This window comes from Typha latifolia, chromosome 8 (genome assembly GCF_019914945.1).
Source record: "Typha latifolia isolate L0001 chromosome 8, TyphaL0001v2, whole genome shotgun sequence".
Lineage (NCBI taxonomy): Eukaryota > Viridiplantae > Streptophyta > Magnoliopsida > Poales > Typhaceae > Typha > Typha latifolia.
The window spans coordinates 1048792-1063276 of NC_133093.1; the positions used below are offsets into that span (position 1 = coordinate 1048792).

The 14485-nt window shown below is 34.0% G+C and overlaps 1 protein-coding gene across 1 annotated transcript; it reads right to left on the reverse strand.

The window, feature by feature from the left end:
• Nucleotides 1-4044: 4044 nt before the first annotated feature.
• On the reverse strand, nucleotides 4045-13141 carry LOC140794312 (V-type proton ATPase catalytic subunit A-like). The gene is made up of 20 exons (XM_073146297.1): nucleotides 12778-13141; nucleotides 11429-11555; nucleotides 11256-11311; nucleotides 11126-11182; nucleotides 10775-10886; nucleotides 10630-10667; nucleotides 10401-10502; nucleotides 10235-10291; nucleotides 10068-10139; nucleotides 9790-9891; nucleotides 9623-9685; nucleotides 9415-9547; nucleotides 7977-8083; nucleotides 7332-7526; nucleotides 7139-7225; nucleotides 6589-6693; nucleotides 6120-6217; nucleotides 5938-6016; nucleotides 4990-5078; nucleotides 4045-4448 (listed from the first exon to the last, which is right to left on the reverse strand). The coding sequence occupies exons 1-20, from the start codon at nucleotides 12847-12849 to the stop codon at nucleotides 4334-4336; spliced, it is 1866 nt and encodes a 621-aa protein (XP_073002398.1). The 5' UTR covers nucleotides 12850-13141; the 3' UTR covers nucleotides 4045-4333.
• Between the last annotated feature and the right edge of the window lie 1344 nt (nucleotides 13142-14485).

A 14485-nucleotide genomic window follows, 5' to 3' on the forward strand; every position in this document is an offset into this window, starting at 1 on the left:
ATCATATGACTTATATAAAAATATATCATAAGTACACTTTTAATTTTTAAAAGCATAATTGTTTTTTTAGGACTAAATTACTCGTGGGATAACTAATAAAATAATTGAATACTAAGGACAATTAAGTAATTAGGAGAATGAGAAATTCGTTCGAAACCCTGTTCGAATTCCACGGTCCACTAATTGCATAATTTGCTTTTCTACTTCTATAATAAAATTGAACTAGCGTAGTCGTCCATTCACTTCGCTGGTTTATCACTGTTAAATTCTCACTTCTCTTAAAGAAAAAAAAATTTAATACTTAGATATCTCAAAATAATTTTAAAATATGACCACCATTGTAGCGCAATAGTAGAAGCATACAAACATGTAGGAAGTCAAGGTTTAAGCATTTGTGAAGATAAATTTGGACTAAACCCTATGTCTAGCGTATGATTAAACTACTAATTCTCTATCAATCAAAAACAATCCAAAATATACTAAGAATTTCTAATTTCTATGTCTTCAAATGTCTCCTTTGGTGGGGTTATCTTGAAAGAAAAATCAGAGGATGCCAAGGTGGACTTTAACCTAATTTAATGCAGTATTGATTAAGTTCATTCCTACATATTTAGGAGAGAAGTAATTAAAGGGGGGATGAATCACAAAGACTTAATTAAGACATCTTATGCAATATTAATCAATGTGAGAATAACTTTTGCACTAATTGAGCTGTGCAAACATGGATCTGGTCAAATAGTGAATGTGAAAATATTCAAATTTCTAGTAGAAGGAAGGTTTTTAGAGTAAGATTTAAGACATTTTGATTCATCTGGTGATATTTGATATTTAAAACCACAATTCAACCATAGGAGAAATTGGTTACCAGCAAGATAAGAATTAATCCACATCCAATATGTTAAAAGCAATTAATTATATGGAAAATTCATTAGAAACACTTATTTTTTTGTACTTAATATCATTCACATTCTACCATATTAATATCTATTATTTGAATCTTACATCTTACTTTTAGTGCTTAAAAGATATACTGAACTTAGTTTCCTACTTTCCTTAATGGATAATCGAGTTAAATTAACTACAGATGTAAATTGATATAAATATTTTTAATTTAATCTTGAAGGTTAGGGTAATACTAAAAGGGGAGATGTTCTTAGGTATTTTGAAAGTTTTTGTTTTTTATATTTAAAGGGATGAAATATTTTCTATTTCGACGGTTGTTATTAGGTTAAAATTAACTCTAAGTAGATTTCGAATGATAAATATTTATTTATAGTAAAGTGTGAATGACGATAAAAATAAAGAACGGGGTGTTTTAATAATTTCCCTTAGTTATATTATTATAGCTAGTAAAATATTCTCTAATCATGCAAGTTATAAGTCAAATATAGAAGAAAAAAAAATAGTCAAATGGGCAACTATATGGGGAAGGAAAACGAAATAGAAAAATGTGAAATAATTCCAACTTGCATTACAAAGTAATAATATTATTTGCATTAATGATGACTGTGTCAGTGGCGTATTGGCACGTGACACGAGGGGTACCGCACGACACCCCCTTATAGCAACTCCACCGCTCGTCGCTTGCCATCGACCAGCCATCACCGTCTCGTCTCACCCCAAGCCCGAGGCACCGCCCACACACGCCTAGGTACCCTAGTTGCGAATATTTCACCCTACTCGATCTGCAACTCTTTCTTCTTCCTCAGACTAGGGCACCCGCAAACATGTGAGAGATTTGCATACAAAACTAAAACTTGTACGTATAAAAAAAATGGCTAATTATATTTAGCCTCATAAACTAGCATCATTCGCTAAATACACTCGTAGAAATTTTTTTTTACCACATAGTCCTCCTGAGCTATGAAAGTTCTTAGTTCAAAAAGTTCATGTAGTTATTTCTTTTTCCTTAGTTGAAGGTCAATTTGGGCATTTTTCTTTTAGTTCAAAAGTTCTATCTATAAAAAAAAAAAGAAGCTTAGGGGACTAAGTGTAACTATCCTTAAAAACAAAAAAGATGACAAAAATTAACCTTGTCGCCTATCACCAACAAGCTGGACTACTGAAATAGCCAGTTAATGTGGAAGAGTTTGTCTCCATTGCTACAACTCTAGAAAGCTTAATTTTATACTACTTCACATGTCTGTTTAATTTTTTTAAGTGATCTAATCCAAATGGATTAAGAGCTTATGATTGTGTTCATCCATTGTTTCCTTCAGTCAATGAGCTCATCTAGGGTTAGTTAGCCATGCCAACCACCTATTTTTAATGTATGTATATATTGGCCCTCCAACTTTCTAAGGGTTATTTGCCTCAACACCTAAAGTAATTTTAGAGTCAAATAAAATTTATTTTAAATTGTAAGACTAACTAAATCTCGTTATACATCGGATTACTATTTTTTTGCATGTTTGTCGGTAAAGTTGCTGTCAATTATAATTTGAATTCGAGAACACTCGTACAATATGAGCCCCTTTAACTATTCTATTAACTGCAATATTCAATTATCGTGGGAATTTATTTACTTATTATTTATAAAATTTATAGTGAAATAAAAAATAAGTGATACCGTAAAAATTCATTTTGACTTTTAGTAGAAATGACTCACTTCCAAAGGAATTAAAATAATAGTTAAAGTGGAGGATGGCAGGAAGTTGGATGGTTCTAAGAACATGGTGGATTGGGCAAACTTTTTTTTAATAGTAAAACTTGTCTTTCTGAACATTAATTAAGAATCACAAGAAGAACATTCAGAGTGATTGATACCAAGGACAGCTAAAATAAATTTGGAACAGACGCACACAAAGAATAATTATAGAACCGGATCAATTATTATAAGTATTTTTCTATATAGTTAGAATGATGTAATTTCTTTTATAAATTAACAAGACCTCCATGTTTTCTTGGCCAATGTCAACCAAATACTAACCCAGATGCAATCTCAACAATGGTTCACGGAAATTGATTCAAACTAACACGAATATAACCCGTTTATTAATAAATTAATTAAGTTAGAATTAATTAGGCTAAACGGGTTATTCAAAATCTAAATGTGTTATTTGGATGCAAACGTATTGATAAAATAAATATAATCATAATTAATAAATAAAAATAATAAGTCAAAATTAGATGAAATATTCTACTTAACTCCCGAGTGTTGCATAGCATTTCTTTTAGCAAATTGAGGCTCTAATTACAAATAATGAAAAGAGATGGATTTATTTATAATACGGGCAAAATGTAGGGTGTTATTTATCATTTTCTCTTCAATTATTGACAAAAACCCGTCATTTATCCTCCGTCCATTTCGTTGCCAAATTTATTTTGACCAAAGAGAAAACTTGGCGAAATATCTAAGGTGGGTCGATGGCTGATGCCTTGACGAGTAGAAATATCTAATTTCTCGGTTGTGGTAGGCCGCAGGCATGCTACTCTAAAGCTACGCCTTTAGGCACAGTGAGTCCTATAATATCTAGACTATAGACATCAAAATAATTGAGCTGAGAAAGAAATAATTGAACTGAGAGTAATTAGAGATAAATAAATTATTATTTTTTTCTTTCAAATAATTCAAGAGCTCAGACTAAGTAATGGGACTAATCCTTCCTGATGATTAGATTGGATAATTATCGGCCCAAAAACCTCTTGTATGAATGGTTCTTGTAAGGACTTAATTAGTTTGCTAAACATCAAGATAATTGCTTTCCTTATGGTTAACAAACTGCCTGGTCTCTTGGCTGTAAATGGTTACTGTTAGTACTAGCAGACACTGTTCATGTGAAAAATAGGATCCATGACAATTTATGTTACATTTGATTCTAAATTTATAATGAGAAAAGGAGAAGTGAAATTATTGTTAAGAAAAAGAGGAACGAGTGCAAAGATCAGCAACTAAGAATTGTACGACAAACAGAAGGATGTGAAGGAAAAAAGAATTTATTTCGCAAGAGCTTATCTTATTTCTTATCTACAATAACAAAAAGAAAAACATTGCAATTGAAATAAAAACATTGTTACCATGAGCAGTATATCTAAACATCGGAGTTCAAAGTTCAAACTGATGGACTGATGCCCTTTATCTCGATATCAAGATATCCATCTCTTATTACAAGATAATTTATAAATGGTGATCTCTTCAACCAATACTACAGTAAAAAAATAAAGAGGCCGAGTGTCATAAACTTGCAAAAAGCTTTAACACAAACACTAACCATATGGTGTGTAGCCAACCACATGTTCAGAAGGAACCAATCAGCTTCCACAATCCTCAACACGGCTACATAAAAGTGCAAGATGGTTATCACCTCATTTGGGTTGGCATCTGCTTGGTAGATCACCGAGCTTCATCTTCAAGATTGCGGAATCCAGCAGTGAGATCCTCGTATAATTTCTTGAACTTTGCAATCAGAACTTCTTCACCTTCTGCAGGATCTTCGAATTTCTGGGACCTATAAAGTCAGGAGAAGCATTCAAGTATATGCTTTTATAATGAACTTTATGACCTCTACGCGACAACAAGAAAAGATCTTGTAAACTAAGCCAACAAATCATCATGCATTCCATTATTCAAAAAAGAAATCAAAATTTGCTCGCGCTGGAGATGATTTAAATTTTTCTGCTGAGTCCATAACTCCATATGGTGTGGTGTACATGGTCAAGTTTCTTCTAAGAACAGCAGAATACCTTCAGCAAGCACAATGGGCAAATCTAACAACCTTCTGATATACATATTTATGAGGGAGACGTGGTAAACAAAAGCATCCACCGAAAAAAACAAAGCCATTTATCTCCCTCCAGTGGGTGGTGTTTAGTAGTTAGAAATACACATAAAGTGTTGTTTTCCTAATATGTTTGTCCAAATAAGATGCCAAAGATCAGCAACTTGTGCATTTAAACATGATCAAGAAGTCACGGAAGAAAGGTTTGATATCCAGGAAAAATATCAGATATTGACGTGCCATTAGAGAGTATAATTGCTGTCCTACTTACACTAGACGGTAGAAAAGGTCACCCAATCGATGCTTTATGACACTATATGTTATCTTCTGTCCTTCAGAACCTACAGCTCGCTCCACCGCCTGCAAATAAACCAGAAAAGTATGAAAAATCAGTTCTATAATATATGAATGAAGTATCTGATGAACTCTTTGTCTCCTTATTATACACTATTTTTTTTTAATATAGCATGTATTGTCTCTGATAATTCTTTCAACTGTTCAACTGAATAAATAAAAGAATTATCTGAAACAGGTGTCGATTTCTTTGACCCTCTGAGAGAGGAACTCCACCGTTCACCTTTAAGTTAGTGCTAAAACTTGTAAATACCTTGAGTAAAAGTACACTAACACGTGGGGCTCAGAGATTCCCCTTATGATGGACATTTTTCAAATATTGATATGATGGGATGCATTTTTGGAGCTTAATTGTAATTATTATCATACGGATATTATTAGAGTTGAAGGATGCCAGAAGATATCGCCTCACAGTGGAGAACATTAATTGTGGCCCTTCATCTAGCACCTTCGTTCCTTGAGACAACTTTCAAGCTATTGACTACTGTAGGTCACACTAAAAAGTAAAAGATACTCGGCAACTATACTAATCTTAGTGCCAATGTTTATCTTTAATGTATACTTATTCTCCAAAGATCTTTATATCAGTGTATTTAAATCATGTTTGTGGGGGACACCTATTTCCAGGGTTTATAGAAGGGAACAATCAAATATCCACAGATCATTCGAGAGACAAAATCCATTGCTTTGATCCACATAAGAATTTATTTTGAAATAACACATCAGCCAAACTAGTAATTTTCCATGGAACAGAATAAACATGTAAAAAGATTATTGGATACTTCATGAAAAAAATATAAAAAATCAGCTGACTATGCAAACCAGATGATCGCAGTAAAAATTTCCTGCAAATAAGAAGATTTACCTGATTTGCCAAAGTATTGAAATGGATAATATTACGCATCATCCACACTGATTTGTAGAATGGGCAGAATTTATCATATCTGACGCAAGAATTAAAAGAATCATAATAGGAGAAACTATATACAAAGGGAACAGAAGACCTGATAAAAGAGGATACAGATAACCATGATAAATAACGCTTACGGAGTAAAAGCATTTTGTGCCAGATAGTCCTCCCTAAGAAGCTTTGCTGTCTCTAGAGTAATTTTATCAGTTTCCGCTAATGCATCTTTACCAACAAGCTGAAATATTAGATAAAAAAAATTAGGCAGTACCAACAAATAATATTAGTAAAAGATCTTGCAGGTTTGAAGTCCTACAGTTTCAAGCTTTTAATTGCAGTTGAGGAAATATCTACTAGTCAACATAGAATACCAAATATAAGAATTATCAAAAGAGTAATCAGTAATGTACTCGATCTAGTGACAACTCAAGATAAATTATGCTTCAATTTACAAAATTTCAGAAATATATGTACTTTCAAAGAATTAAGCTAGATTAGTAGCACATTTAAGAACCAATTTCTCTTGAATTGTACTAACAGAGAGAACTAAATTATGAAAAAGGATTTCAAAGAAAATGTGGAAAGCACCAAAAACATGCTGAAAAATACCTGGACAATTTCATTTAAGTCATCTTCTCTCTGTAACACCTCCCGAGCTTTTGTTCTAATGTCAATAAAATCTTGATCAAATTTCTCGTAGAAAGATTCCAAGGCCTGCAGTGCAACAGATATAGGAAAATGTAATTGCCCTCTCCAGAGAAGAAATTTACTTTTAATGGAAAGGAATAGTGAGCATCAATCTCAGAAACTTATATATTATGAGTGTTGATGTTTCCAGATACTAGTGAACTCAATATACAACAATCAACGCTAACCATGGTTAAGTAGTATTAGTTTAGAAACTTGTTTCAACTGTTCAACCAATATGGGAGGTTACCAATTTCCAAATTCCATTCATGAAAGCAAAGAATAAATTATCTCAATTGTTGGTGTCACTTGAACAAATTATCAGCACATATCTTTTCATTTCTTATCAAAATCCCATTATTCCTTCATCCCAGTATTTTCTGAGATGGGTTTCTACTTATAGTGAAAAAAAAATGAAAAAAATTGGTCTTAACATTTACTTGAAGTTGGGCAAAATAGCATAGCATAAAACCTGTGAGTATTTTGAATAAGAAATGAGCCAATTGACTGATGGAAAATGTTTCCTCTGAGCGAGTTTCTTATCCAATCCCCAGAAAACCTACAAAACAAGTTAACAGGACACAAAATCAGTGACACAGGCTCAATAAAACTTAGTGGAAACTAATAAAAAAATAGTGGGGACAAGCAAGGATAGGTTCCTTTACCTGCACAATACCAAGGGTTGCAGAAGTTACGGGATCGGAAAAATCACCTCCAGGAGGAGAAACAGCACCAACAATTGTTACACTTCCAGTACGATCAGGACTACCAAGACACTTCACTTTACCAGCACGTTCGTAGAAGGATGCTAAACGTGCAGCCAAATATGCAGGGTAACCACTATCTGCTGGCATTTCAGCCTGAGAAGATATTACATTTAGTAATTATTTACAATTAGGTTTCATAAAGCAACAATAAAACTATTCAAGCATTAGTTTTTATAATCCATTATATTAGAGATTTGATTATTGTGGAATGTGCAACATTATCATTTTGGGAAAATGTTTCTCAAGAATTGACGACTGAATGATTTGATAACTTCTATTATCAATCTAATCATGTTTCCCCTTTATTAAATAGTACATCAGTCATTTGGATAAAGATGTATTCTGTAATCCTTTTGAATTTGAAGACTCATCTTAACTAGGAGCCAGAAAAAAAAAACATGAGATGACATTAAAGTAGAGGTGGAAAGGTACAAGTTCTTTACATGGATAAAAGGACTGCATAAATTAAAGAAGATAGCAAATTTTGATAAAAACATAGTCCAAATGAAATTGCAAGCTACCCAGAGAAAAAAGAAAAATTACCAGACGCCCTGATATTTCACGCAATGCTTCGGCCCAACGGGAGGTGGAATCAGCCATCATACTAACATTGTAGCCCATATCACGGAAGTATTCTGCTATTGTAATGCCTGAGAATATTTGATGCAACTGACTATGAGATATGGAGCTCAAGAAGAAAACTTGAGCCATCCAATCTTAAAATAGAGCAAAATGGATGTTCAAATAAAGCCTTGAATATCAAAATAGTATCTATTCGAGGACTTCCAAGTATTCAACATAAACCTGGATATCTTATAAGTAAATTGCAGAAAGGAAAATTTTACATCAAAGTAACAAGGTGCATGCATAATCTTTAATCAGTCAAAAGTTACAACTCTAGATACCAGCAACCTGGAGCTTGAAATGCATATAACTTGTTAAAGAACATTGATGATGGACATTAATGATCTAACAAATGGGAAGTCGGGAACTAACTAAAGTATCTCAATTTGTGTAGCAAATATAATAATAAAAATTGTGTTTTCACTTCAAGAAGAACCAAGATTCTTTAGCCTGTACCTGTACATATTGCAGAAAGGGTAATCTACCCAGGAGGGACTTGTGAGATAGTGCTTTTCATAAGAACCACTCTCATACATTAAGATATTTGTAAAGGATTGTTTTCCATACGTGTTTTTTCCTGGTTCTTATTAACTTCTACTTAAAACACCCTTAATCAGTCCAGAAACAAATGGAAGATACATAAGAGAGAAAAGCTTTCCAGTGAATCCTACTCCCGCTTTTTTTACCCATACAAAAAATATTGTACACGACATCCGGCAGATTGGTGAGCAATATGTGGCCAGGAAATATTACTTGCTTTCCCTTTTCAGTGGACTCCTAAAAATTTTAAGGGTTAAATACATTTCACCCCCCAATACCGATGCGTAAAATTACTTTACCCCCTTGTAAAATTTTTTGTATCAAATCAATCCTTAACTTATGACTAAGATAAAACTGTTTCTAAATTAACAGAGCCTACCAAAATTACCAAGATACCCCATTATAATAAATATAAAAATTACCAAAATGCCCAATCTACCATTCTTACTGTTTGTCTAACAAATATAACATGGGCATTTTGATAATTTGGATGGGGCTCCATTAAACGGGACAAAAATTCTAATACTTTTACTTTTGTCTTAAGTATATGGAATAATTTGATACAAAAACTTGTACAGAGGAATAAATTAATTTATGCATAAATACAGTGGGGATAAAATACATTTAACCCAAATTTTAACTCTATCAATGCAAAGTAATTATGTGGAAGAATGATTACAGTCTTGTTCTTGCGCAATTTTATTTGGCTCCCAAACACCACTTCCCTAATAATGGGAAGTCCATCATTTGCATTAAACTGAGGGATTATAAATTAATAATTGCTACCCTCATTCTGAAAGGTGATTAGACATGTTACCTGTATAGATGGAGGCCTCGCGAGCAGCCACAGGCATGTTGGAAGTGTTAGCCACAAGAGTTGTTCGTTTCATGACAGACTCTTCACGTCCATCAGGCAATGTCATTGTTAATTGAGGGAAGTCCATAAGGACCTGGATAATGATCCATCTAAATAAGTATTAAAATAGTGAAAATGGAGCAAGCCATAAAAAATATGTAATGCAAACCTCAGCCATTTCATTTCCTCTTTCTCCACAGCCCACGTAAACCACTGTATCTGAATTAGAATACTGTACAAGGCGATAGTGAGATAACAACCACAAGTTAGTATCACCAGTAACAAGAAGGCAATTCTGCAAAATAGAGGATAAATAAATGCTAAGTAAATTGTCACCTTGGAAAGTGCCTGACTGATGACAGTCTTCCCACAGCCAAAAGCTCCAGGAATAGCACAAGTTCCTCCAAGAACAGAAGGAAAGAGGGCATCGAGTACCCGCTGAAACAGTTAAGATATTTATAATTACAAAACCCATGTTAACATAGAATAGGAAGAGAATATGAGAAACAGATTGAACCAATCAGCATATTTAAATTTATTAGGAAGAGTGAGAGGAAAAAATTATAGGAATCTGAAAATGCCATGATAGTATTTCACATCTGCTTCATTAGTACCTGCCCTGTTAAAAGAGGTGTATCTGCAGCAAGCTTTGCAGCAACAGGCCGTGGTGTACGCACAGGCCATGTCTGCAGGAAAAAAAAGGTCAGGCAGGCCTTTATTTATGTATTAAACTGCCAAAAAGAAATGTAAACACCAAAACAAAATAATACAGCTTATAAACCTGAAGCATAGTGAACTTCTTCTTTACACCTTGAAATTCCAGTTCAAGTACTGTATCCTGCAAATAATGCAAACAGGGAACATATAAATCAAATAATAGGAGTGTTACGAGTGTAAAAGCTCATGAAGTAAGCAGACCTTCAATTTAGAGTAACATCCATACTGACCTTCAAGCTGTATTGACCAGATGGGGCGATGTAACTGATTTTCCCCATGGACCCTGGGGGGAGGGCAACAGGGTGTTGCATCAAAGTATTCTCAAAGACAGCCTGAAATGTTATCATCCAATGTTACAATCTACACAGTGATCAAATAAAATTCTAAAGAGAGATTCTACTACCATATGCAAGTGGCATCCTACACATAACAATCACTGTTAAATTTAGCATAACTTACAGCATATAAATCTCCGCCTGTCAGAAGATCTCCAACAGCTGAAATAAATAGAGAAAAAAAAGAATTAACATAAAGATAACGAGAAACAAGAGTCTGACAATATATCTATCATTCATGTTATTAGATAATAGTTATTGATCATTACCTAGCTTCTTCGGCTCAAAATCCCACAGAATGTCTTTGTCGAGGGCAGGGACTGAGACACCACGAGGGATGTAGACATCACCAGATTTCAGAGCAATTGTTTTTAGAGGACGCTGTGTTGCATTAAAAAAAGTCTCAAAGACTGAACAAATTAATAATCAAATTATCAACCAGAATCACACCAATTGCGTGAAATAAATAGCCCATAACTTTGGGAAATTTAAGGAGATAGAGTTTTGTGACATTCTGACTATGGAGAAACAGTTTTACCACACAAAAAAAGAGAGTATATCACAGATATAATCTGCTCAAACACTGCAAATACATAAATCTCAGTAAGTTTATAACGAACCTGAATCCCATCAAAAATGTTTCCTAAAATACCAGGTCCCAGCTCCACTGAGAGAGGCTGCATAGAACACACATGTAAAATAGCACAATGAAATGAACAGGCAGCAGTAGGTGAAACCTCCAAGACATACCTTCCGGGTTCTTAAAACAGGATCATTCACCATTAAGCCAGCAGTTTCTTCATACACTGATAACCAATAGGAAAAAAATATGCTATATAAATTCAAAATGAAGATTAAGATGTGATGTAGAAAAAGTAAAAACAGGAAAAAAAAATTGGGCAGATGTATTCATCATCATGTACCTTGAATAGTAGCTGAATCTCCTTCAAGACGGATAATCTCTCCTATAAGATTATCATGACCAACACGAACAAGTTCATACATAGCAGCACCTCCCATTCCATCTGCCACGACAACTGGCCCAGACACCTGCAAGCTTGCAGGACAGAGTGAGTAAAAAGTTCAAATGGCATACCAGACCTCAAAACTCCCCGAGTTAGTTCAAGCAGCACACTTAGGTAGCAGAGCACCAGGACTAACGCTTATTAGTAAAGTCCCAACTTAATAACAGAACATCTATGTTGGGGAACTTAAGCATAATCAAGTTTCTCCTATAGCAAGCCAAGGTGAATGGATGAAAGTCATGATTGTGCAATATTGGGGTTCATCAACAGACAATGGAAATATAACATGGTTAGACCATACAGATGAAAGTATCATGTGTGAAGATTTTGCGTCTCCCAGAGAATATAATTCCATAAAATGGTTAGACCATACAGATGAAAGAATCATGTGAATGAAGATTTTGCATCTCCCAGAGAAATTAGATTCAATTTACAGTTAATGCATGTTCACAATTGCCTCAATTTAAGATCATAATGAACATCTAGATGGTCTGAAATTGGGTTCTCTTTTGACAGAATTTTAAAAAATAGGATACAGAGTGAAAGTAATACATGCATCTACTATCTAGTTCTACAAGACTAGCTAAATACTTATAAGGAAAGAAGCTAATAGACCTATTCTCTGTCTTGACAAATTTGCACATGATAAATGAATATTATTCACACAGCTTACAACATCAACAAAAAAAAAGAACACTGCCAAAAAATTATGTTTGTACAACTAATTCCCAGTAATTTCATAAAAAAACAATAATTTCCAGAAACTATCTTAAGACAGAATATATCAAAAAACTAATCTTCCATAATGTTTTGACCACTATATTACACGAGTATATGTAGCCGAACAGCTTTTCCCATGGACATGAATTAACTCATCTTTCTGGAAGGGAAATGTCATTCTTCCCTTTCAAAGAGAGATATTACCGGATCTAGCATGTAATGCTAAAGTTTCTACTGATCGGAAGAAGAATTAAACGGAATAATTATTTCTTGCCCCCTATAGATGCAAATCTTAATTCTTAAATAACCAAACCTGTTGTATCAGTGTATAACAAAAAAATACATATAATACTCATCATCTAAACTTTCCAACTATCACGATCAAATTACTATCTTCAACGATCCGTTTAATTCCAAATCAAACAAATGAACACATACTACTACCTACAAAATGGAATCTCGAATCAAAAGGAAGCAAATAAGAATCAGGGCATCAAAACCGCGCAACGAGAGCTAGGAGACGATACCTTCCGAACGTATCCATACTCGCTTTCCTTCTCCGAGTCCTCGAAGGTCGTGAGCCGATCTCCGTACGCCATAGCCCGTGGGGATCAAGGGATCGAGGGGCGGAGACGAATTCGGAACCTTACGTTCCGGTTTCAAGATCGGATCGAGAGAGGGGGAGATCAAGATCGAGGTGGAGGAGAACGGGAGAAGGGAATCTTTAGGGTTTTGAGGGGAGAGAGGAAGAGATGAGATCTAGAGAGAGAGAAGACCACGGAAGAGAAGAGAATGGTGCCACGAAACGGGGAGAGGTCTCTGCCTCACGGAAATAAAGCTGTGCGAAGAAAATATTTGCCAGCTTACCATAATGAAAAATTTTCAAACAGCACCTTACATATTTATTATTTTTCTATTAGTACATAAGGATTTTTATAAAAGCAACCAATCTTTTTCCCTATATTTTTTTTCTGATACCCTACTATTACTTGAACTGTACTGATTAAATTACACCAGAAACGAACTAAAGAAAAGGGTTAAAGAAAATTTAGATTTTTTAAAAATTATTCTTAGTATTCTAATAGAATATTTCTTATTTGATTTTTTTCATTTTTAAAAATAATTGGGTTAAATTAATTCAGGGTGTTGTTTAAAAAACAGAGGAAAAAAATGAAGGTTCGGAATATAAAATTTTAATAGACGGTGTTGATTCAGGAAATCAAAAGAATTTGAGGGTGTTATTTGAACATTTCCCTACTATAATTGCTAGTGAAAATCGCCAGCAATCTCGATCAATCAATGAATCAATCAAGGGTCTCTTTTGCATATATAACCCTCTCAAAGATCATTTACTTGTTGTAACCCTCCAAAAAATCCTTGATATTTGACCTATTACCCCTCTAATAGTTCCTTATTTATGCCGGCACCCTTCAAAATGTTCCTCATCTTATTCACGTGTAAACATGTAAAAGAAAAGAAAGTAGTGGATCGTAACAATTAGCTGCCAAAAAGAGTAACCAACGGGCAACGCGTAAATTAGACAAAAAAGTAAGGATCTTTTCAGGGTTTAACGTGTAAAAAAGCAAGGTGCTGCTCAGGAATGTACCTTCGGGTCTCAAATTTGGGAAGGCTCATATGTAATAATAAACTCTCCAGGGGTGTACACGTAAAACACCCAAACAAAAAAGGTTATCGTCTACGTGTCGCAGTCGCAAGCAAGTCGTATCGTACGCTCATATCCTAAACGTGCTTGGACCACCGTAGTCATCTGCTTAACCCAAACAGCAAACAGCATTCTTATACAAATCAAATCCGCAGACAAGACCAAAGTTTCTAAAAGGACCCCACTTTCTCTAATAATTTTTTCCTTTGGTGTGTGTGTGATTGTGGGTTTGTAATCTCTTTTTAACTATAGAAGATATTTATACTTATATTATACTAAATCAAAAAATAAATATATTTAAATTACAAAAGCCTCTTATTCTACTGTTGTTAAATTGAATTGCTTGCCTAGTTAAATCAAGCCTCTTATTCATCTCAGTGCGATTAACTTAGATAAACAGCTCAGCAGCACAATAATTTAGAGCAAATCTCAACGACATTTAGTTTTGAATAATTGTTCACCGACACATATGCATCTGTATTTAGAAAAAATTAGATCTTTTGTCTAATTTATATCTAATCTTTAAGCTCATAAATAATAAATAAATAAAAATGAAAAGCTCTTGCCTGTTA

Excerpts from the sequence above, each read along its gene's own strand:
- LOC140794312 (XM_073146297.1), bottom strand. The coding sequence starts at position 12,849 with ATGGCGTACGGAGATCGGCTCACGACCTTCGAGGACTCGGAGAAGGAA. Across the intron at positions 11,183-11,255 it reads CTGTTTTAAGAACCCGGAAG|CCTCTCTCAGTGGAGCTGGG; the intron begins GTATGTCTTGGA and ends TGTTCTATGCAG. Across the intron at positions 6,694-7,138 it reads CTTATTCAAAATACTCACAG|GCCTTGGAATCTTTCTACGA; the intron begins GTTTTATGCTAT and ends GTTGCACTGCAG.